We start from the raw sequence: 26,087 nt of genomic DNA on the forward strand, positions 1-26,087 counted from the left end.
ATTCCCGGCTGGGTGAAGCGGAAATTTTTTCTCTCTAAATTCTAATTCTCTTAGGATTTTTTTTTCTCCGATTAATTTTGAAGCTCGAGAGGTATTTGTCGGATTATTTGCTATATCACCATTTCGATAAATCGAATTATGGCACAGTTCAGCTAAATCTTCTTTTCCCTCAAAACATAATTTCAGGCCACAGGTTTTCATGGTTTCCAATGTTGATTTCTCAATGAAAACAATTGAAATACAATTCTCAAAGGGACAAGAAATTTTAGTCTGACTATATTCGGTGTCATTGTAGTACATTCGCCAATTGTTATTCTACCTGTCAAAGCGAAAATTTCCGAATAACGGGAAATTATTGATATAATTCTCTTCTGATTGGTCCCCGAGACGTCGAACACCGGAATTCTATTGTCTGGAAGGCTGATGGGGGAAATAATCAATATAATTAACCCATAAAATGAACAAACAAAATTGTCCAACAAACCTGCATGCAGTAGCAGTCGTTGCTGTTTCATGAATGAGACTTGGAGCCTGTAAAACTGGTAATCCAGGTGGTAACTGGAGATTAGGCAAATGAGTGAGTCCGACGGTTGGTGAGTAGAGGGTTGATTGAGGCCAGCAAATTGGTGGTCCCACGAGTCTGTTGGGTACTGGTCTCAGAACAGTTGTGCTAGAGTGAGATGATGAGGGCAAGTGTGGAGGTGGTGGTGGAGGTCCACGGAGTCTCAGAAGAGCTGCTCGGCACTGTTCAAGCGCACCCGGCATGTGCAGCAAGTGGGTGGCTAATAGGACACTGTAGATGTTGTCCAGGGTCACCTCGAGGCGACCGGTGTACATGTAGTTCAGGAGTGGCGCGAATGCTTCACCACCTGGGTTTAATGTTGAAATTGTTAGGGGGATTTTTCGGGGGTCGAGGGGGAGGGGGTGGGTTCGTGAGAGGCGGGGGTCGGGGTATTTACCAACTGAGGAGACTGACACGGATGTCACACTTCCTGGACCGTCTCGGGATGAAGAGGAACTTCCGGTTGTCGCGAGGAGGGCTTTTAGGTAACCACTGTGCGCTGCGAGGACACCTCGGTGCGCCACAAATTGATGCTCACCCTCGTTGCCCACTCGCACCACTGTGTCTGGGGGTGACAGGCTCTCCAGACGAGGATAACTCTCTTCACCGAACCAAGCTCTGTATAAACTGTACATTTTTGGGGATTTAGATTTACTTGGAGATGTTTTTTTAGCAGTGAAAGTTTCCTTTTCGTTCTATTGAGTTTATTTTGGGTTTAAAATCACATAATTGGCAATTTTTTTGGCTATGATTTCATTATGTTTGAGAGGTTTTAACTTTGTGAGTATGAAGGTTTTGCTTTGGGAATTTTTGAGAGGGAAAAACTCTTTTTGAAGCAGTCAAAGTTTCCTTTTCACTGTTTTATTGAGTTTATTTCAGGTTTAAAATCATATAATTTGGGATTTTTTTGGCTATGACATCACTATGTTTGGGGAGTTTCAACTTTGTGAGTGTGAATGTTTTGTTTTGGGGAATTTTTAAGAGGGTTTATCTTTTTTTAAGCAGTCAAAGTTTCCTTTTCACTATTTTATTGAGTTTATTTTGGGTTTAAACTCAAATAAGTTGCGATTTTTTTTACAAAGACTTTATGTTTGCGAAGTTTTAGCTTTGTAAGTGTGAATATTTTGTTTTAAGGAATTTTTAAAAGGGATTATCTTTTTGCTTCGAAATGATGTAGAATAGTTTGAAACGCAAAAATACGAAGTTTGACCACCTTGTTTTAAGCATTCAGAGTTTCTTTTTCACCCTTTTATTTAGTTTATTTTAGGTTCAAAATCACATAATTTGGGATTTTTTGGCAATGACTTCATTATGTTTGAGAAATTTTAACTTTATGAGTGGCAATGTTTTGTTTCGGGGAATTTTCAGGAGAGATTATCTATTTTAACCAGTCAAAGTTTCCTTCTCACTGTTTTATTGAGTTTATTTTCGGTTTTAAATCACATAATTTAAGATTTTTTTTTGGCAATGACTTCATTATGTTTGCGAAATTCCAACTTTACGAGCGTGGATGTTTTGGTTAGGGGATTTTGAAAGAGGGGATTATCTTGGGATTGCGGAAGATTCACGTGATCTCTGATTTTTCAGTCGTTGACACGATTTTTTTTAAAGCTTGATAAAGTGGTGAGAAGCGTCGCGATACTTTGACGTTTGTGATTTGAACGCCGGTAGTTGAAGTACGAACAGGGGTAGGTGATATTCGCGATATAGAGAATTTTCAACCCCACCGTTGCGCGCCAGTTGGCCGCAAAACCCGCGCGGCGGTTTTGCGGGTGAGAACTCCGCCCCTGATGAAAGCAGATTGGCCGGTTGGCGTGACACGTGCCCCTCTGACTTGCTCGTACTTGACGACGCGATAGCTATTTTGCACGGCTAATCCTTGCGATCTATCGTTATTTGATATTCATCTTCTGCAATTTCTCTTATTCAGAAAATTTTTATTTCCGAATAAAAAGTTGAACTGCGAGAGGGTTCGTTAACTCTTTACGGTTATATGGGGGTTTCTCATCAACCCACCGCATTTTCTCTTGTATTTTGTCATCTTTATGTTATTGCATTACGCGGCGTTTATCCAACGCAGTTATTTTCTTCAGAGACTTATAAAAACGTTTTTTGAGATGTACTTCTTTACTTGTATCAAGAAATTAATGGCTTAGGGATATGCAAGTACCTTCTACAGTTTGATACAAACTGAAAAACAAATTTGTCAATCAAATTGCATGAGAAAATTTTGAAAAAAATCATGAATATTTAGCGTCATTCAAATTACATTTTGCACAGAATTATTATTTTTCTTAACATTCGTTGTTTATAAATAAATAATTGGAATTGTTTAAACTTTCGGAAACCTTATATTTTTAAGCTTGATCGATTTCTAGAAAACTGATTGTAAATAAATTTGTTACGATTCCGAACAAATCATTTTTTGATCGAAAATTTATTGTTTATGAATTATTTATAGAAAATGCTCGTAATTTTCAAAAATTGAAGTTTTTTGATAGTTTCATCAATCTTTCTCCAAAAGCAAACTTTGTGATTTCGTCAAAAAAATTTGCACTCGTTCCAAAGACGAGGATAACGCGTTTATGACAAGAAAGTGATTTCTCGAACCAAATCTAGTTGATACAATTTTTTCATTAGTTTTTCAGTCTCAAATCTAAAATATTTAAACGCAAAAACCACTTGACTGGTTTCGAAGAGTTACTTTCTTGTTGTCAACCCATAGACCCTCATCTTTTGGACAAATACAAAATCTCTGGATGACAGTTATTTTTCGTCAGTTTAAAATATTCTTTTCTTGTCAATTTTCAAGTACTTCCAAAAAAACTTTATTTTTCTCAGTGTACCATTGACTCAGAAGAACCTTTAAGTCTGCATTAGATATAGATCTGGGCAAGGATTTTCACGTCAATTGTTCGTATTTTGCACTCACATTATTTGATTCCCTCGAAATTAAAGTCGTTCATTCCTCAATCCAGTAACGAAGCGGTAAAACGGTTCAAGTCGATCTAGCCCTTAGCGGAGTTTTCGAGGAATATCTCTAAATCTGAGCGAGACAACGAAATTTTCGTAATGACCTTTTTTATATAATGAATTAAGGGCCACAAAAAAGGTCTGTTTGTTGAGGAACTAGGCTTAGGGTGGATGTGGGAGAAAAATGTGGAGGGAGATGCTGGAAAATTAATGATGGCACTAATTATAAAAATATCACTATTTATTCGTGGGATCGAACCACGTCGTTATGATTTATACACTCTTTGGTAAATTGTCACTGTGATAGTCTTTTGATTAACCGATAATTGTCTGAAATTAATACTATTGAATCACTGAATTTAGTTGAAGTTTAACTAATTATTGTGGTGATGTACTGAACGAAACGTTGATCTTACAAAGACTGGTGATGTACTTGGTAACTAGTGAGCTAGGTGAGGTTCAAGAAGCTACTGTACTCGGTGAGGTGCGATGTAAGACTTCTACAGGTGATTTTCTCGAGATAGACTTGTACGGTGAGAGGCTAAGCATAAACTGATTCGCGCGTGTTTCGGTCACTCCCGGAAATTTTCGAAGTAGGCCGAGCTAGTCGACCAGAATGTTCTGGAATTTTAGTTGCGTTTCAAACAAGGTCAAGATATTCATTGAAAATGGGCCAATAGACAAAATCGACTTGAACCGTTTTACCGCTTCGCAACTGAATTCCAAATTTTTTCAGATTTTCTATATTCCTCTCAGTGATTAAATCAATTTTCCGATCAAATGAATCCTACAAATTGCAACCCTACGGGTATTTCAAACCATCCCACTGTATCCCTAGCAGAATCTCCCAGGAGTTAAACTGAAACATCCTCAGAAGGTCAAACTCAAATTATTTCGAAATGGAGAAAAAATTCATAGCATTATTTCCTCGAATTCATTCGAACATGAATTGCAGGAAAAAAAATCTTGAGTGGCAGAAGTATTTTCCGGCACAGCTTCCCTCTGCCTTACACCTCCATATATTTTTTCATCAAATTAACTCAACCTTCCCCGACGTTACCTCCAAACCTCTCATCATCATTCTCCGTCCCTCGTATGGTATTTGCATAATATCGTTTATAATTCAACTCTCGTTCAACTCATTCCCTCTTTATTCCTCGTTATAACCGTTATACCCAGTTATAACATTCCTCCTCTCTGGATTTCAACTTTTACTCGCTTCCCCCTTCTCCCTCTCAATTTTCCAACTTAAAAGGGAAATTGAGCGATGCCCCTTCTTGCTCTTTCCAGCTCGACTCCTCAGCAAACATAAGAATATTTTCATTTCATACATACCAACCTCTCTCCACAATTTCTCTCTCACCTTTTCCATTTTACCCACCCTCCTGTTACCCCCCTCCATTAGATCAACTCGAATCCTCAATATTTTTCCACTCAGCTATCTCCACTCACCTCCACAGAATTCCCTCAGTGAATGATCAAACTCGTCTACATTGAATTATCAATCAAACTTGTCACATAAGATATTCTCGTATTTAGACATTCAATCTACCATTTAGAAAAGATAATGAGCGACATTCACTCGAACAGGTGCAAGCCCCGTGTCGTCAGAGGAGTGATTATCATTACATATGTATTTATCTTTCACGAATTGTCCTCGAGTTTATACGAATTCAAGCAATGATGATTTAAATGATAATTAATTATTTTCTGCCATTTTTTATACTAAATTATCGTCATTATGAGTGATATGGGAGAGGGATATCAAGGGACTCTTTTTGAATTTTCGGAAAAAGATTTTTCGATAATTCAGTAACGAAGTGGTAAAACGGTTTGAGTTGATTTATTTCCCAGTTGAATTTTTGAGGACAATTTTCTCAATTCTGATTTTGACCAATCAGAGTGCAGTATTCGGAGTCACGTGACGCGTTTCACACTGATAATTTCCCCGGCTGCAGGGAAATTATCAGACTGATAATTTCCCTGTTGCCTGTTAATTTTTTTCCTACGAATTTGACAGATATTCCTCACATTTTGGTGAGATGTGTCCCGTAACCCCGAACACTGCACCCTGATCGGCCAAAATCAGAATTGAAGAAATTGTCCTCCAAATACTCCTCGACCTTCAAAATTCATCGGATATTTCCCTCAAGTTTTCCTGCATATCAACGATCGGGATCAGCTTTGCAGTAAAATTTTAATCTGCAAAACTGATCCCTCTCGTTGCTATGCAACAAAACATTCGGGAAATATCCGATAATTTTGAAGGCCTTGGGGTATTATAGCTGATTATTTTTGGTAATCGGATCTGGCCTTCCCTGGGCCAATTAGAGTTCAGTATTCAATAACATGAAGTACTTCCCAATTAAAGTTACAGTGGTTATTTCCCCCTAGCTTTTGATAATTTCTCTCTAGCTCTGCAATTGTTTCTTTAACCAAATAACTGTCAAATATTATCCTGTGGAGTGAAAGAAAGTCATGAAGAAAGTCAAAATGAGTCGGTTTGGGAAGGATCCGATCACCAAAAATAATCTGTCGAATATCATTCGACCTCCAAAATTAATCGGACATTTCCCTCATGTTTTCCTGCGTAACAACGATCGGGATAAGTTCTGCGTAAAAAATCTGCAAAACTTCCCCCTCTCGTTGCTACGCAACAAAACAATCGGGAAATATCCGATAATTTTGGAGATCTCGTGGTATTACTACTGAATTTTTCCGAATTTAAGGGAGATGGCGAAATGTTCGTAATTATAATAAAAATTTTGCTACTCCCTTAGATTCCGAGAGATTCATTGAAAACTGGTTAATAGTCGAAATTACTTGTACCGTTTTACCAGTTCACTGCTGAATTATTCTCAAATCGATTCGCTGGAGTAATCAATTCGATATTCCCCCAAAAATTATGCACACTGTTTTAAAATATCTTTCAAACTAATCAATTTGGAGGAAAATTAGAGATTTAATAAGTTTCCAAGTATCCAAGTGACTTTCACAGTTTGGTACAGACCACACCACAGATTCAACCATTTTCAATCATCAAATTTGTCAATTAAATTGCGTCAGAAATTTTTTTTAAACTCATGAATATTCAACATCATTAAAATTAAATTTTGCACAGAATTATTACTTTGCATAATTCTGTTTCGGTCGATTATTTTATTTTTTTTTCAATAATTCTTATAATGAAAACAAAAATTATGAGCCTTCATACATGTTGGGTTCCATCCAGGTTCTATTTTTTTTTAATTTTTTCTTTTTAAAATTGTGAAAATTTGGTGAAAACACCTTAAAACGACTTTAATTATGTATCGAAAAAATATGTAATATATAGGTATATGTTTAAATTTACTTCACACTGTTTATAATCAAAGTCAACCAATGACCTTTTGGGGTATTTTGATCGAATTCGCGGAATTTTGAGAATAAAAAAAATTAAAAATAAAATAGATCTAAGACGGAACCCAACATGTATGACGGCTTAGAATTTTTGTTTTGATTATAGGAATTACTGAAAAAAAAATTTAAATAATCAACCGTGACGTAATTAGCCAAAATCAAGTTTTTCAACTTTTTTTTTTCGAAAATTCGTTATTTCGAGCATCTAGAGATTGGAAAAAATTAGGACAAAAAACATTCTTATAGGTGGTGAAAAATGGAAAATTTTGATCCCTAATAAGTCGAAATCGGATGAGTAGAACTCGAGTTATTGTAAAAAAACGATATTACAATTGATATTATATTACAATTTGAAAAAAAAAAAAATCTCCGAACTGGGCTGTCAAAAAAATCGTAAAAAATTTGAGAGATAGTTATTCAAGCCCCCCAATCGTAGAAAAAATCGCCATCAATTTTCAAGAGGGTGAGGGTCAGCGGTTGACTTATTTGGCATGGAATACCTCATATAGTATAGTATAAAATATAATATAAAATAGTATTATCGTAATATCATTAATGTATTCTATCATCATCATCGTTTATGAAAAATCTGATGAAACAATACGCCGAATAGATTGGCTTCAAAAACCGTTACACTGGATGTTTTATTGAAGGAAACATTCAAACTTGTCACATAAGATACTCTCGTATTTAGACATTCAATCTACCGTATAGAAACGATAATGAGCGACATCCAATCGAACAGGTACAAGCCCCGTGTCGTCAGAGAGGAGTGATTTATCATTGTATATGTATTTGTACCACGAATTGTCCTCGGGTTTATATACGCTTGTGCATTGACCAATAAACAGACGCCAGTGAGGAAGCTGAATAGAGCCCAGCGATTACGCACATTTCCCCGGAGACAATCCAATGCTTCAAACTCAACTCCATCCATGCACCTTCCTCCCTCCTTTTATTCCACCAATAATACCAGCATAAATACACTGTCACCCTTTTGAGATAGCCATATCTATTACCAATGACAGCCTCAAGTCGCTCCAATTGTCCTTCCCCCGCTCCAAAACAAAGGGACAATACTGATCAATGGATTTAAAAAGCACCAGGACGGATTTACAAATAAACCTCTGTGAACGAGGTTTTATTTTTAATGATCCGAATGTTTTCATCCTTCACTTTTTTAACTCGTTTGATAGTTTCTACACCGAGTCAGGGGTATGGAACAACTGGTGGAACAATTGAGGGATGAGAGAGGAGATGGTGGAGAGTGAGCACACACAGGGATAAAGTGCCCGGGGGTTATCCAGCACTGGGGTACAGAACGCTCGGTTTAATGCCCCAGCGTTGAGACAAGCTGAGCAAACACTTTTCACGATATTACCAGGGCCAGAGTGCTGCTGGCCTTCCTCGTGGGGTTTTCCTCGATGGAAAAAATTCTATTCCACTTTTTTTTTGGGGAGGAATTATTTTTCATTCGTTACTCATTTTATTCAATCATGTTTCAGGGTAATTTTTTTTATCGAACGTTTGGGAATGAAATAGTTTCGGTTCAATTTTCGTTAGTCGAGGTATTTCGGGAATGATTCTTATTCTGTTTGAGGGGCTCTGGAAATGCTTGATGGTATAGTATTTAACGTTGGCATTTGGTACGAATAAATATGAGGATTTAGGGAGGGAAGAGGGAATGTGGCAAATTGGTGGGAAAATTAAATGGACTAGTGGACGATTCGGGAGAGATGGTTTTAGTGGGCGGTGGGAGGTGTAGAGACAGGGAAACGGACGAGCTAATTAGCGTCTTGATTTACTTAATCCCAATTAATGCCCGGGCTGAAGCCCACACCAGCTATCCTCCCTCTTTGCCTCACTGCTGAGCCCTCCAACTTGCAACGGTTTGACTCACTCGCACTCAATGTGTAGTTACCACCCCAAAAAGCAGAGTGTCTCGTTCCAACTCTCGTCTTGCTGTTTCGGGTGCATTTGATGTAACTCGGGACTCGTCTACAGTGTTTCATTGAGCAAATAACGGTTATGCAGGTGTAGTTATATGGTAAACTGGGGTAAATTCTGGTGCTGGGATTTCGGGGGAAGTGGAGGCAGGGATTATGATTTGTTGAGGGTCAAAAGAAGGATTTTCGATTTTATTTTTAACCGGGAAGGTTGAATTTGAGAAGAATTCAGTAGTGAAGTGGTAAAACGGTTTAAGTCGACTTTTTTGCCAGTTTAGTTTTTGAGGAATTTTTCCGAATCTAAGGGAGATAGCGCAATTTTTATAATCACATTTGTTATAGCTTTCAATCGGCTCTACAAGCAATATTATAACAAAAATTTTGCTATCTCCCTTAGATTCTGAGATATTCATTGAAACTTGGCCAAATAGTTACAATCGACTCGAACCGTTTTACTACCCCGCTACTGAATTTAAACAGTGAAGAGGTAAATGGTTATAAATGATTTTCTATCATTTTTCGTATTAATCTACAACCATTATGAGTGATATGAGAGAGGAATATTCAGAGACTCGTTTTGAATTTTCTGAAAAAGATTTCTCGGTAATTTATTCTAAAATGATTCGCTGGAATAATAAATGCAGAATATTTTTGAAACTAATAAATTTAGAGGAAAATTTGAGATTTTAAAGACAATTCAGGAGTGAAGTGGTAAACGGAGATAAGTCGACTTATCTCGCAGTTGAGTTTTTGAGGAATATTTCCGAATCTAAGGGAGATAGCGAAATGTTCATAATTACATATGTTGTGCCTCTCAATCGGCTCAACAAAAAAGGTTATAAGAAAAATTTTGCTATCTCCCTTAGATTCCAAGATATTCATTGAAAACTGGTCAATAGTCAAAACTGACTTATCCTTTTACCACTTCGTTACTGAATTAATTTTTTTTAAAGGATATCCAAGTATCTCTTACAGTTTGGTACAGATCACACTACAGTTTCAATCATTTTCAATCATCAAATTTGTTAATTAAATTGCGTAAGAAAAATTTGAAAAAATCATGAATATTCAACGTCGATAAAATTACATTTTGTATAGAATTATTATTTTTTTAAACATTCGTTGTTTGTAAATGAATAATTGGAATTATTTAAACTTTCAAAAACCTTATTTTTTTAAACATGAAATCGATTTCTGGTAGAATTCGTGTATTGTACATTNTCGCTCAATCGGAGGGATAAGTGAAGGATAGAGGGAGGGTTAACGATATTAAACCGACCGTACTAATGTGGGTAAAATAATTATATATTAACTTCCTTTTATACACGGTAGTGTTTAATGGGTCGGTATAACGCGGTACTTGACTCGACTTTGGGACCTTGACTTGACTTGGTTCTTGGTTGGCTGAAGGCCTAAGCTCAGAGATCTTCTCTGTCCAGCTCCCGAACGTACTCTGCCCTTGCAGAGTCTTTGTAAAAATGCTCAAGACTTAAAATTGCAGAGCAAGCAGTCTCACGGTCCCGAAACACTAAGACAATTAAGTGTCATCATTGACACACAACTAGAACAGTCAAACAGCTTCTTTACCGAGAAGCTGGACTCAGATGGCACCGTGAGAGTGCTGAGCTCTGCTCCTGCACGATGAGAAAGAAATCATATTTCTTTTCTCATCGTCCCACATTATAAATTTAATGTAACGTATTATTCATAATACGTCACATTGTATTCAACAAATAACCGACGTATTAATGACAATACGTCACATACACTTTTTTAACAAAATTAAAAAAAAACCTTTTCAGCACAAAAATTGGATGCCCTGGACTATTTTTAACACTTCAATCGTCTGTGGCGCAAACGAACAATAAACAATTATTTTTTTTGCACTAATTATTCCTTTTTAGAGATATACAAACGATCTTCAGTGCATGATAAATCTTGCTCTTATAGCCTGCGAATTTTAAAACTCGTAGTAGTCTCCCGCTAATCGCTTTGGAGACAAATGTCGAAGAATCTTCTCTGTAGGAGACTAAACTTTCCTACTGTCTCTAACTCAATTCTCTCCAAAAATACATGAAAAATAAACAATTCACTGGCCGATCGTAATGGTTGCAATACCCCTATCGGTATTGCAGGTTCCCGTGGTTTTTTGGATTTTGTACGTGAAAAGTACAAAAGCCCATAAAATATAAATAAATGGATATAAATAAATAATAATGGTATGGAAACATTCTACATCATCTTCTGACTCGTAAAAGTACTTCCCTCTTACAATTGGTGCCCTGTAAAGGACATGTTACCTCCTGGATACCATCCAATCATCATAAACAAGTTTTTACGAAAATTACGCAATAAAAGTACGTTTTTGTACTCAAAATCTCTGTCTTGGACCTCACTCGATTGCTCTCTTCTCATGAAAATAGACATCGGCTAAGAAAAATCTATAAAAAATCGGTTTTTCTACCATGACTTGGCAAATTCCTACAAATAAAATGGCGTCGGCCTTACCCTGGTCCTTGCCGTTAAATAATTTGCAATTTTTTTTGCATAAATAAGAAAAGCATGAGAGGAGAGCAATGCGTTCCGCTACTCTCAATACGGGGAAAACGTTTCATTGATTCTCATTGCATAGAATCCAAGAAAACTTGTTTTTGGTAAACGTCTTTTTGTGGTCGGTTCCGTTACCCCTTAATGCGGTTAAATACTGGGATGGGTAACCGCTTAGGAACAGCCTCGCGCAAAAATTTCCGAAGGTAGGCACGGTGTAGTGGTCTAATGTGCCCCTCTAGTCAGTGTGACAGAAGGAGAAAGGCACATTAGGGCTCTGCACAATCGGCCGGCTGTACGACTTAGGTTTTCCATGGTTTCCCGTGCGCAGTAAGCGCAAAAAACATAGGAGTGGGGCAAAGATTGTGCACTCTAACGTCGTTTTTACGTCCTATCCGCCAATGTATAACCCCCAAAAACATCATGATTTTGACGCACATTTTGAATAACAACTCCTGATTCCTGTGGTCATGAATAGAGAAATTGCAGGAATGTTTTTTGGAAACATGTATGATGCGATAAATTAAGTATTTGGATTCTTAGCATATTGTCCATGATCGTCATTCCCTATTGAAACGTGTCTCATAAGGCTCTGTACAAATGACAATTTTAATCTATTTCTCTACAAAAATCAATGTAGTAAATCGTGTTGGGACTTTCGGGGCAACTTTCTAATTTATTGAAAGAATATATTCTCAAAATTTCAACCCTGTAGCACATTACCTTCTACTCCCATATGACTACTGCGGAAGTACCTTAACGGGAAACGGAACCCCTGCGTTTATATGAATCTTTAGAATTGTGTTTTCTCCTGCAATTATGATTTTTTATCCATTAAACTACTTCATTGACTCAACAATGTGATAATCGAGTCGATAAAGTAATTTCATAGATAGAAATTAATAATTGTAGGAGAAAACACAATTCTAAGATTTGATGTAGACAAAGGGGTTCCGTCTCCCGTTAAAAGTAAGACGCCCCATGGTAACGCAGATAAAAATCAGAAGAGAGAATAGGGACCCTATAAAACCGTAATAGTAGTAGGAAAGAAATATGAGTAACAAAAATAAATAAATAAATACACAATTCACTGCAACATTTCTAGAATTAGTTGATTCAGGGAAATATTGTGAAAACTTTCTCTCCTAAGAAATTGAAGAATTTGAAAAAAAATTCTCTTGATGATTTTCTCCAAAATCTCTCTCTCCAAAAATAATTGGAAATTATTTTCAATCATCAATTTTCCTGTTAATTTTTACTGTATCCAATTTCGTTATTCCTGAAAATCAATACCCAATGTGTTTTTATGCACATAAAATACCCTCACAAAATTAATTACAATTTTTCCATGCATCCCGGATAAACGGACACGGGAATTTGGCCCCTAATTGACAGATGTTATTTGAGTATTACCCAAACACACGTGTATGATGGCAAAAGGGTATTACCCAGCGAGATACAGTGGGCAATCAGCCGTTACAGCATTACCCAACGATCAAACTATCCGATGTCCAATCTCGCCCATCCGTGCACAGTCTGTGACACTCTGGAATCATTTTCAATCTCAATATTCATTGTTATGGATGAATCAATTATTTCTACCTTTCGAATGGTACATTAAACGGACGACGCTCATTCAAAATTGGGTTGGAGGGTTAACTTTCATTAATGTAATCAACGAAACATTAATTGATGAATATTGTTGCCCTGCGTGAGGACAGTAATTGACAGGAAAAACATGAATTCCGCTTCATGTTTGATTATTTCGTTTTTGTATTTATCGACATTCTCGTTGATTTTTCATTTTGATTTTCCGCTGTACTCAGCTAAATTAATCATGCTCAATCCCTCAAACATTTCAATATTTAATGAAAAAAATATTATCTTGGACGTTGAAAATATCCCTCTGATGATTATCTTCATATTTTTCACTATTCCGTGTTCCATCTCACTTTACTTTACCCATCACTCCAATTAAAGTCTGCAAAATCAGAGATAGTGAAAAAAAAATTACTTATTTGTCCTAGCTCACTGAAATTGCCTCGAAAAAGCCTGAAAATGTGTATTTACATTTAATCATTCGCTCCGTACGCTGACTGAGTGCAAATGTCATAAATATATAAATACTAAAAAAGGGGTCGATTTTAATACATCAAATTTACGGTCCCACTGTCTTCTCTGGGAAACAAAAAAAACCGAGTCCCTCGCAGGCAAACGATCAATTCACTTAACAACTCAGCGTTGCCTTATTTGCGACTCCACTGTTGCATTATGTTTCGCAAAAGCCCCGCTTGTTTCACATCATACAAGAGAATCAAAGGGAATATTTTATTGGGAAACGGTGGAGGGGATCGAGGGAGTCCACTCACCAAACTCTCTACCCAACTGGAATCGCCAATTACCAGCGACTAATCCTCACGCTTTTACCACTAGTAATTAGCGAAAATTTTCACTTCAGTCGAGCTTTCTGTAGTCTTGTTGTACTGACGGATTTTGTTTGAATTTCTCTCGCATTCGTTAATCGAACATTACGGACGATTGGTGTATTCGAATGAAAAATAAAAAAATTCATTTATTTCGAAACAGTCGAAAAAATAACTCATTCAATTTTTTTCTCTGATGGGGCAAATTTCGTTGATTAATTAACGAAGGGCTCTAAGCGTAAAGACGATGTTTCGACGATACAGTATACTCAAAGGCCGGTTAAGTTCTCCACTCCTACTTTATAAAACATTCAGAGCNGGTTTTCTCCCCCCCTCCCCCCCCCCCTCACCCCCCCCCCCCCTCCCGTTTTCCTCTTTTAGGACCTGCTTTTTCACTCTACGCGCACTGAACGGTGCTAGCGTAATTAGTAGAATCTCCCAGAGCATTTTGCTTCATCCATTTATGCCCTTAACAAGCCTCATTTTTTGTAAAGAAAAACCTCCTTTGTTCCGTCGTTAGCGGTATATTAGAGATTTTGAATCAAGGGGGGAGGGGCTGTTTCAGGGCATAAAAAAGGTTTATTCGCACGAGATTAACTCGAGGAATTTTCACACTTGAGTTTTGACCGACAAAAATGGTGTTTGATCGAGAATTGTGAATATTGAAATTTTTAATTGAAGAGTGAATTCTCTTGGTTCAAGTACACTGTTAGAATTTTTTTGAAATTTCATGGAAGATATTATAGTAAATCTCATAAGAGTGACATTGAATCGAATTTAGGGAAAAATGGTTGTGAAATTTCATGTTTTAAGTAGAATTCACGGAAATTCATGAGTTTTTAGTGGGAGTGAGATGGAAATTTCACAATTTGTTTGAATTTTCAGTGCAACATGAATATTCAGAAACAAAATGACATGAATTTTTAATTTTTCCCTGAATTTTCCTGATTTTTCTGAATTTTTACAGAATAATTGAAATGAAAAATCAAGTATTTTACTGATTTCCAGATCATTTGAACAGAAAATCGAAGGAGTATTTGATTTTTCAATGACAAGATTTTCTGAAATTTCAGTGGAACTTGAACACGATAAAAATTACCGGAATTCGGCACGGAAAATTCAGACAAAAATTATTAACAGTGTATATGGCTCAGAAATGTTTGCATCGAGAATCTTTTATTCTTTAATTAATGAATATTCATTACTGACTTAAGGAAAAAATGCTATTGAATTTTGAAATTTTTGAAGACATCGGAGAATTTCGGCATTTTTTCATTACTTTCAATAATTGCATTGAGCAGCAGAACTTTTTTTGGTTTTTAGACAAATTGCACAATATTTATTGTGTAATATATATTATTGAGAGTTGCAACCTGCTTTTTTATTTTGAACTGTTAAAACGTCGATCTACGGAAACTTCGTGTCCATAAACTTTTCTGACTCGTGTGATTGCATTCCTCGTCTTCGCCTAGGTCTGCAATCCTGACATTCGTCAGAAAAGTTTTTTGCAGCCTTGTGACGAAATGGTATATTTCATCACAATTCATCACAATGCGTTTAAAGTGAGATTTTGCGCACGCGGAGCGCGCGCATAATATATCATAATAATATAATCTGCATCAATTCAATAGAACCTTATGTCACTTTCTAATGCTCAAGTCATCATCGAATCTCATTCATTCAATTATTGGTATCCACCAAATCTTATGCGTAAAGTGAAATTTTCATCACTATGTTTCAAAACTTGTGTGTAAAAGTGTTTTTTGACCTGTGAATGGTGCGTGGGAGCGCTTGCTGAAAGCGAATGCTACCCTTCTAAGGGTCAAAGAACACGTTTTCCACGTGTATCGAACCCAATTTTTCATTTTACAATTTCAAATTTGAGTTTACGCACAAGTGATGGAACATACTACTGTTACCTCGCTTGGCTCAGCTAGATCGCGGATTCAGGGCCTACTACCAGAAATAATACAGAGATCAGCAAAAGTTGCTGCTAAGTAATTTTTTTTAAAATTTACCTCAGGTTAATCAAAGTTTTCTATTTTTTTATTTAACTTTGAAAATAATTTTTAATTCTCAATGATAATTAAACAATTAATTCAGTATCGAAGTGGTAAAACGGTTTACGTCGACTTATCTCCCAGTTGAGTTTTTGAGGAATATTTCCGAATCTAAGGGAGATAATGAAATTTTCGTGATTACATTTATTGTACCACTCAATCGGCTCTACAAAAAAAGTTTGTTTGAGGAGAGGATCTGTAAATTGGGTGAATTGTGGGAGATGTTAGAGGATAGTTAAAGTAGGATGAGCCGTGAAAGAAAAAATACTGATGTTTTCTAAAGTCACAATTTATTGTTGGCCAACAGCCACCAAAGTCTGAAAATATGTACACTTTATACACGGGTGAATGTTTCTAGAAAGTTGTTAATTAATTTATTGAATTTATACTGATAATTATTTAACTGCGTTGATTGACTCTAGACTGAATTTATAAAACTGAATAAATGAACTGAGTTGATGTACTGATCGGAACTGTACTGATACTATACGACGTCTACAGGTGATTTGCTCGAGATAGACTTGTACGGTGAGAGGCTAAGCCTAAACTGATTCGCGCGTGTTTCGGTGACTTATGACTGATGACCCGAAGGGTCCCGGAGATTTTCGAAGTAGGCCGATGGTCGACCAGAATGTTCTGGAATTTTAGTTGCGTTTCAAACAAAGTTATAACAAAAATTTTGCTATCTCCCTTAGATTCCGAGATATTCATTGAAAATTGGTCAGTAGTCAAAATTGACTTGTACCGGTTCACCACTTCGCTACTGAATTCTAAATATTTGATTTTTTATTTTTCAATTCAACTAATAATCATCATTCTGGCGAAGCTAATTCCTGATTCATGAAATATTCGAAAAATTTAAAATGTTGATTGATAATTAATTGACTAGGGCCCTACGGGGCTAGCGCATTGCGGTGGTGAGCTTAGCTTTGGGAAGCCAAGCAGCGCTGAGCGTGGTCACTAGATGGATGGGTGACCGCGCGGGAACACCTCAGGGAAGTAACATTGTTTGGAAAAATTGGAAAGAGTCTTTGGGAAAAACAAATATGCGGAATAAAACGGGATGAAGGAATAAGAAAACCGTAAAAACCGAGAGGTATACGGTGAAATGGGAAAAAAAAATTAATTGACTAAAAATTGAAAAATTGTAACACTACAGTCACCTGATGTTGTATGTAATAAAATAATTGTAATTCTGTATTACGGTTTTGCCTATCTTTCAAATAGTATAATGTCCAAGTGATCATAGAATCTCATTCATGCAATCACTGGCATCCGCCGAATCTTATTCGTTCGGCCACTGGACGATACCTCCCAAATCGATAATTGGAGATAAAAAGAATGTAAATGGATGTGGTGATCCCAGGGGTGGGACGAATCAAACTGTCAATTATTGTTTGGCCCCGGTATCACGCCTGTTTGTTCACTTTGCTGTCCCAGTATGGGATTTTCACGTTTTTCCGTTGCCCACTGTACTCCATGCCCTCACGGCCCCATACGTGTCATTCAATTGAAACTAACGGCTCACAAATGCCGATTATTCAACCGTCAATCTTCACAATTCGAAAAACCAATGTTTATACTTTATCTGCATTTTGTTATTCCATTCTTCATCGATGGGGATTTTTATTGAGGTAATTTTCTATACAAAAGCTCGAGGATTTTAATGAGAATGGTAATTACTGATTGTAAGTACACGGGAATGAGCTTAAACGATTGAGGTGAAATTATTCCGAGGGAAAAAGAATATTTCATATTCTCTCTTTACTCATTTTTTCCTCAGGTTCATGCACACAGACCGGTGCAACCAGCGACAAGCCAGCGAGAACTTTTTAATTGGCTACCCTTAATTGGTTAACCAACGAGTATCTCCATAATTATTCTGTTTCCACGGTCGTTTTATACAAATTCCCAACCCTTGGTTCTTTTTATTCTTGTTTTATTATTCTGAGTCATCTCTTTCAATTCGTTGATACCGAATATTCATTACTAGTGTCAATATTTTTTGGTGTTTATTGATAAATACACACTACAGAAAAAATATCTTAGCATCCAGAATATTATACTCGAAAATTTCCAAGTTGTTTAATTAGAAACGGTGCAATTCTTTGTTCAATTGATGACTATTTTTTAGAGATCAGGAATTACTATTTCAACTGATAGATGATGAATTTAAGGAAAGGTCTTTATTTATTTATGCCAGCGGAAAGCAAGGGGATCGATAAGTTGAACATTCGAGTTAATTACAATATTTCTAATCAAGAATAAATTATTCTTGAGGCTTCATTTTCATAGAAATTTCATGGAATAAATAATATTCTTCCTTGAATACAAAAGATTTATTCATGTATTAATATTGATTCCTGGATGACATGAAGATTCTATCTTAAGGCCCTGATGGATTATCTTCCGAACGTTATTTCGATTGTTTTTCCATCTTCATAGTGTAAAATATATCATAATTTCTATTGGATTTTTCATCACGTAGGAGTTCCTAAAAATTATGATTGTGCAAGCAAAAAAAAAATTGAACATTTTCAAAGAGCGTTTTTAATAGAGATTAAGAAATAAATCCGATAGAGAGGAAATAATGAATGGATAATTTATCAGGGTAACTAATGATCTGGTAGCCATTGACTATAGTGACAACTGACGATTCAACAGCCATTAGATACATCAAATTATTAATTTGCAATTTCTTTCCTATTGGGTTTGTTTTCCGATATCCTATTTTTTTTTTTACTAAAGATGAAAGAAACGTGAAGTTGTCTTATATCGAAATATCCCGAAACTGCCTGACCGCTAATCTTCAATTCTGGTTGGTCAATGAGTCACGTGAAATAGGCGCTGAAAAAATCCCCGGTATTTTCAAATTCTTCAAATGCCAAAAATTTGTTCTGCGTCATATTTTTCATTTTTTCATGTGTGAAGTTGATCTTTATATCAAAACATATCTAAATTGCTTAATTGTTGATCATGAGAAAAAAAACATGGTATTTCTAAGTTTTTTTAACTCACAAATTATTCTTCACTTCCTAAATTTTAATTTTTTCATATTTATCACACGCCAAAATGATCAATTCTTGCTTCTCAGATTTTCATATATATAATTCTAAACTCTACAAAATTCACGAAAATTCTTCGGTTTCTCAAATAATTTGAGAAAAATCTGTGATCTACAGTTATCTGGAAAACTGTGAAATTTTCCGAAAAATTCAAGAAATTTTTTCAGCTTTCTAGGAAATCAATTACAGATTTTAATCAGATTATTTTAAAAAGTAAAAAAAAAAGAATTAATCGAAGATTGAAAATTATTCATTGTTCACTCGCACAGTATCAAGATACTGAGGAGGTGATTGAAAAATGTCTTTTTTTATTTAATTTTATTTAAATTGTTTATTGAATAATCAACACTTTATTTATTACACTTGTACATTTGTTTAGAGGATAATATTTTTAATAATGAAATATTTGAAAGTTAAAAAAGGATATCAAACAGTAAAGAAAAATGAATGTCAAATGTAACCGAAACGCGGCGTAATTCGTTATTATTTGAACCGATAAGGACGAAAATTATTTACGAGAGGAAACTGGTTGAAATGTGAAAATGTTAGGGTTTATATGAAAGAATGCGGACCGTGGAGAAAGACATTTTGGCAAATCGTTCAGATTGGCACGGTAGTCTAAGTTTTTCGGGGATCCCAATGCGACGTTCCTATTGGTTAGGTGATTTGGGCCCAAGTAATGCGTTGGGGTATAATAGAGTCCGCGTGGATAACGAGAATTGGGGTTCGGGAAAATTCAAGGAATTAATAACGACTGGAGAAACCGAGTCATTAGGGAGCGCTGAGGGCATAAAACTAAAAGGTTCTTTGTGTTTGCAGTTATAAACCAACTCAAATGTGACAACTGTTTTGAGTGGAGGGATTAGTGAGGATTTGCGAAGATTAAAATTCGGGAAAATATCGACCGTAATAAAATGTTCGGATAGAAGAGTATTTGACCGTAATAAAATCGTACTCGAAGAAAAGATTTTGGATAGTAATGACGGTGACAAATGACGGGAAAAATTCAGTCGTTTTTAAAACGGAACGAAGGATTTACCAAATTGTCTGAACATCCGTAATAAAGCGATTTAAGTAAATATTAAAATTCTGTAGAAATTGTAAAGTTTATTCCGCCGGGAATCGTGAATTTAATCTTTTCAAAAGATAAAAAGAAAAACTTCTTCTGCGTCAGAACATTCATTGATGCTTCACTCTTCATTCTCTTAATTCTCTATAAGTCATTATAAATATTTATAAAACATCTATGAGTATATGAAGTTTAATAAATTAGATTTCTTCATTTTCACAACAAAAAGATAAGCGCGCGCACAGATCTAGTTATTCAAAATCACTCTTTGAAAATGGTCAGCTTTTTTTCAACGTTTTTTTGGTTGTACAATCATAATTTTTGGAGACTCCAGGGCTATGTAAAACTAAATAGCAATTGGAGATCATTTCAGATTATGAAAATGAAACAAAATCATCAAGATCACGCTCAAAAGATAATCCACCCGGACCTTAAATCAATAATATTCACTTTCGAATAAACGATTTCCGTATTCTCAACCTATATTCTTGATTAAATTTTTATTCCATGCATGATCCTCAACACATAATGACTTATAATTTTCCCAAATATACATAGTTTGTTCTTCATCAATGGGACTCTATAAATTATGTTCATCGATAAAAACAAACGTATGGTGACAAACCTACGCTGCGTTTGGAGATCCTCGAGAGAGTTACTGTCAATATTTTTTGATTTTATTGATAAATACACACTATAGAAAAAATATCTTGGCATCCAGAATATTATACTCGAGAATTTCAGACTTGTTTAATTAGAAACGTTGCAGTTCTTTGTTCAATTGATGACTATTTTTTTTCAGATCACGACTAAATATTTCAACTGATAAATTAAACATTCGATTTAATTAATTAAATTTTCTTAATCAAGAATAAATTATTCTTGAGTCATTTTCCTAGAAATCTAATGTAATAAATAATATTCTTCCTTGAATGGAGAAAATTTATGCATGTATTAATGTTGATTTCTGGACGAAAAAAAAATTCGGTCTTAAGTCAATAATGTTCACTTTCAAATTAACGATTTCCGTATTCTCAATCTATATTCTTGATTGAATCTTTATTCCATGCATGTTCCTGAACACTTATTGATGAATAATTTTCCTAAATATACTCATCGATAAAAAAAACGTCTGGTGTCATAAACCTGCGATGCGTTTGGAGATCGTCGAGTGAGTTAGGCAAGTCTCCCGTGTTTTTCATACCTCAATTTGATTTTTATCACCGCTGGGCGAATCGCGTGACGTCACCGTTGAATCCGTCATAACAATATATGCGTAAACAACTGTTATTTTTATAAAGGGAATGGAAACGCGTGGTGGTTGGTGGATAGTAATAGCATTTAAAAGTGCAGAAGCCAATTCACGACAGGTGTATGGTACCTGTGCATATGGGGATATGGCACTTTGTCAAATTGCGATTTTCGTGCGATAGACACACGAGGGGATTCATATTACTTTTGTTTTCATTTGGTGTTTTATGGATATTGTAATCACTCAGTGGACATTTATGGGAATAGGAGGGAATAAAATGAACTGGTTCAATCGTTGGAATACAGATTTTTGGGGATTTTTTTTACACTTTGATTGAATGACTGCTCCCCCATTAATTTTGGGCTTTTGCTTTTAAATCGAAGCATTGTATTCTTTAAATCCAAAACTTCGAATTTTTTGTGTCAGAATAACTAATTTTGGCCTCAGGAGTTTGAATATGCTATTTTTCATCACTTGTGCGTAAAGCGAAATTTTCCGTATGCTTCGCTTTGTACACATTGTGGTGAAATAGTATATTTCAGCACGTGTGGGGCAATATCGTCTTTAACGTGTGTGGGGTTTACAACATGAGCCGAAGGCGAGTGATGTAACCGCACACGTTAAGGACGAAATTTCCTAACAAGTACTGAACAAAATTTTATGTCACGAAGCCTGAAACCGGCTGAATTAGACACGAGACGCGAAGCGTCGAGTGTGTAATCCAGCCGGTTTCAGGCATGAGTGGCATAAAATAGGATTCCACACTCGTGAGAAGCGTTCTTTGACCCTTGGGAGGTTCACACACGCCTTCGGTGAACGCTACAAAGCTCCCACCAGTCAAAATAGCTATTTTCCTCACAAGGCCGAAAAGAACTTTGTCATGAGTTGAAATTATTTGAATATCCCGCGCGTCAGTCGATCCCAAAACTCTCTATCCCTATATTATAAAAATCCAAATTGACTTCTGGTGATGAAAATTTGGTACTCGAAATTAAAACACCAAAATTGAGGGTCACAGAGGTCAAAATAAAGGTCATGAGGGTTATAATGAGGATGAGATTAAGGACCAGATAAGGGTCACACGGGTCAGATTGAGGATCACAAAGATTAAGGATCCAAATAAGGGTCATTGGGTCAGAAACTAAGGGTCACAAGGGTCAAAATAAGGGTCTCAATATATCTTTCTATATTGTTAAAATCCAAATCGACTTCTGGTAATGAAAATTTGGGTTACAAGGATCAGATTAAGGGTCAGAGGAAAAATTTGATAAAACTCATGAATATGTAGCACATTTTGCACAGAATTATTAATTTTTCAACCTTGTTTTTTTTAGACACTAAATCTATTTCTGGTAAAATTCTGGATATTATTATATTAAATTTGTTACGATTCTAAACAAATGATTTTTATAGTAGAAAATTGATTTAGTTATGAAAAATGTTCGCAATTTTCACACATTGCAATTCTTAAATTATTCCATTAATTTGCCCCCAAAAGTAAATTTTCTATTTTTTTTCAGATTTTTAAAATATTTTCTAACGGTTCAATATCGACATTCAAATTTAGACTCGCAAAGTTTCAATGATTTTTAATTAAAAAATCAATGAATTAAATTTAAAATACATCGTCATAGAAATTGAATTGGGAAGAAAATTGTTTATTTATTAGCAAAAACAAATTGACTATGCTATGACGAAAGCAATTTCAATTTTTTTTATTCCAATGTTTCAGAGAGTGGGAGGCAACTGGGTCCCCATGCCTGTGCAATATGCCAAAATGTCGTCGAGGGTGGCAACCAGTCGCGTGCATTGTCACGCAGCCAGGCGTCCCAATATGGTCTTAGGGAGGATCAGGTGCAGCCTGGTGCACGTGTATGCAACACATGCAGGTGTAAAGCTGTACGTGGTCGTTACACTGCCTGTCCACTTCCAGGCTGTCCAAATGTCAATAATGCCAATAATAAGACGAGAGTTAAAAGACTCAGGGCACTGCCACCTAAATGGATGGAATTACCCCCGGAAATACGGGATCCTGTTATTCAAGAATTTCGTAAGTTGAAAGGATTCATCTATTGGAAAGGATATTATTTATTTATTTAAGGCCCGGGTGTACTATCTTTCGAATGTTATCTGGATTTTTTTCATCTTTCGTAATGGCAAATTGTCAATTGAGTGGTACATCATGTAGAAATTCCCAAAAATTATGATAGAATGATTTTAAAAAATGGAAAAAATTCTGAACTTTTTCAAAGAGTGTTTTTAATTGAAATTCAGAATGAGTTGAGAAAAGTGGAAATTACAAGTATCTGATTCGCTATGGCGAATAATCTATTAACTGTCATTTTCCATGGTGGATAACAAAACACTAACTCCTGATGGGAAGTGATAGCTAGGTATCTCAATTTTTAAAACAGTGGTATGTAATCATCTGCCATTTTTATGTGATAAAAGTGTGATTCAAAAATTCTCCAAAATATTACAACTTTTTTCAAAGAGCCTTTTCCGTAATAAATGTCTCTGTGGAGTGTGGGAAAAGATTTACGAAATCAGTCTTCCCCCCTGCATGATATTGGGTGACAGGCCGCCATTTATCACCGTAAATCAGATACATTGTTCAATTTCTTGTTATTCAACTTATTCTGAATATAAATTCAGTAGCGAAGCGGTAAACCGGGTTAAGTCAATTTTGACTTTTGGCCTGTTTTTTATGAATGTCTCGGAATCTAAGAGAGAAAGCAAAATTTTTCTCACGACCTTTTTTGTAGAGCCAAGTAAGGGCTATAAAAAAGAACATGACAATAATTTTTCTATTTCTTTTAGATTCTAAGATATTCGTGAATAACTGGCCAATAGTCAAAATCGACTTGACCCGGTTTACCGCTTCATTACTGAATTAAAAATGCTCTTTAAAAAAATTAAGAATTTTTTCTACTTTTTTTTGATTATTCATTCATAATTTTTCAAAACTTCTGCATGATGCAGGACTTAATTGACAATTTCAGATGACGAAAGATGAAAAAAAAACATCGAGATAACGAAAGATAGTACACCCGGGCCTTAAGTTGTACCAGAAGGCCTCCGTTTTTTCGATGTTTTCATACAAATTTCCTGCTCAAAATTATTAATATTTTTCAAAATCAAAGCACATTGATCTACATCATCATCTTGTAGAGATTAATGTGTTTTAATTTTGAAAGATAACGATAAGTTTCGGCTGGCAGCTTGTGCGAAAATTTGAAAAATAAGCGGCCTTAAATTTAACATAGTTTATTTTCCCTCGTGACCCTTTACCTTTCTTATGTGATGTTTTTACCTTCAAAATACTCCTTGCGCCGTATACTCCCAACAATCATGTTAAGTATCCGTTTTACTTTATTCGCAATAGATCATGAATAAATGAATTTTGTATTTCATAATCAAAATCGATCAGGTCGGCCAAATCGATCGGGTCCGCGATTTTCCCCAGTTGTTCCCACATTTCGTCGTATTTCACAAACTCTTCAATGGGTCCCATTGCCCAGGGAAGATTTAAATTTCACCGACGTATGCCCTTAAACGCTTTTCCGCCAATACCTTTAGAACTACTGGACCCATTTCGATTTTTTTGTTTTCAAAGTATTCGTTACAATGCCTTTTATCTAAATCAATCAAAACACATATACCCGCTCACACAAAGTTTTCGAGAGATTCCGGTTTTTCTGTTTTTTCATAAAAAAAAACTTTGTAATTACGCGAATTTCTCCAAAAATCGAGATATCAACTTGTTTTTAATTCATCCCAGTTTGTTTACACACGATATCACCACCATCAGTATTACCATTTACTCTTATTATCATCATCACCATCATCATCATAATTATTCGTAATATTCCCTATTTCCACCTAGAAATACCAAACAATACCACAAAATGCTGTTCAGCCTGTTTCAACCGAATATCCCGTCGTTTGGCGCCTCACCTGTCAGGTGGTGGTGATGCCACTGATGAAGCGTCTGAATCAATAGCACGACAATGGACAGAAGATGAGCTCAAACAACTGAGACGTGCCCTGCGTGAGCATGGAACAAATTGGCCAAAAGTGTCGGAACAAATACCTGGTAAATCCAATCACCAGTGCAAGAATTACTACCTGACTTATCGTAAGAAATTGGGCCTGGATCAGGTGGTGGCTGAGTACTATCAGTCCCTCGGTGAGGAGAGAAGGCCGTGTTTGACGGATGAGGAGGAGAGTGGTAGTAGTACAAGTAGCTGTGACGAAATGGCTGTGCATGACTCGAGTGATACTGCTAGTGCGGGCAGTCCTGCAAACACAATATCCAGCAGTACACCTGGCTCAATGGGACCATCGACTGGCACTGGAACAATCAATGTCGGTGCATTTCAGCAAGAAAGTACAGCGGATATCAGGATTTCTCTTGTCCCACCGACGCCTGTTGCACCTGGGCCACAGCAGCCCACGACTGCTAGTGGACAGTCGACGAATAGTCGAGAGGATTACGATAGCTCCGCTACGGTAAGCATCGTTACATCTCAACCCCATCAATTTTCTTCATAATGAATTTCATCAGTTGGGAGGAAAATGCTGGTCAAATTATTTTTACGAATTGGGTGAATAGTTTCTCCGGGGGAAAATCAAGGAATGCAATAAGTTCGGGGACTAACAAATGAATATATGTATAAATTTGATAGAGTAATGATATGCAACTCTACACAGAGGGAAATAGTTTTTAGTTTTCAGTAAAAATTTATGAATTTCAAAACTGTTATATTGAAATCTAACGGGGAAAAAATC

General features: G+C 36.0%; 1 protein-coding gene across 1 annotated transcript in view; it reads left to right on the forward strand.

The window, feature by feature from the left end:
* The window catches only part of LOC107039405 (protein split ends), a 139,876-nt gene that overhangs the window by 105,020 nt on the left and 8,769 nt on the right, over positions 1-26,087 (forward strand). Inside the window, 2 exon segments of the mRNA XM_029126197.1 lie at positions 23,029-23,346; positions 25,183-25,808. Of these exon segments, the coding sequence (XP_028982030.1) occupies positions 23,029-23,346; positions 25,183-25,808 (944 nt within the window).

This window comes from Diachasma alloeum, unplaced genomic scaffold, assembly GCF_001412515.2.
Source record: "Diachasma alloeum isolate Michigan unplaced genomic scaffold, Dall2.0 Dall_scaffold_00299, whole genome shotgun sequence".
Classification (NCBI taxonomy): Eukaryota; Metazoa; Arthropoda; class Insecta; order Hymenoptera; family Braconidae; genus Diachasma; species Diachasma alloeum.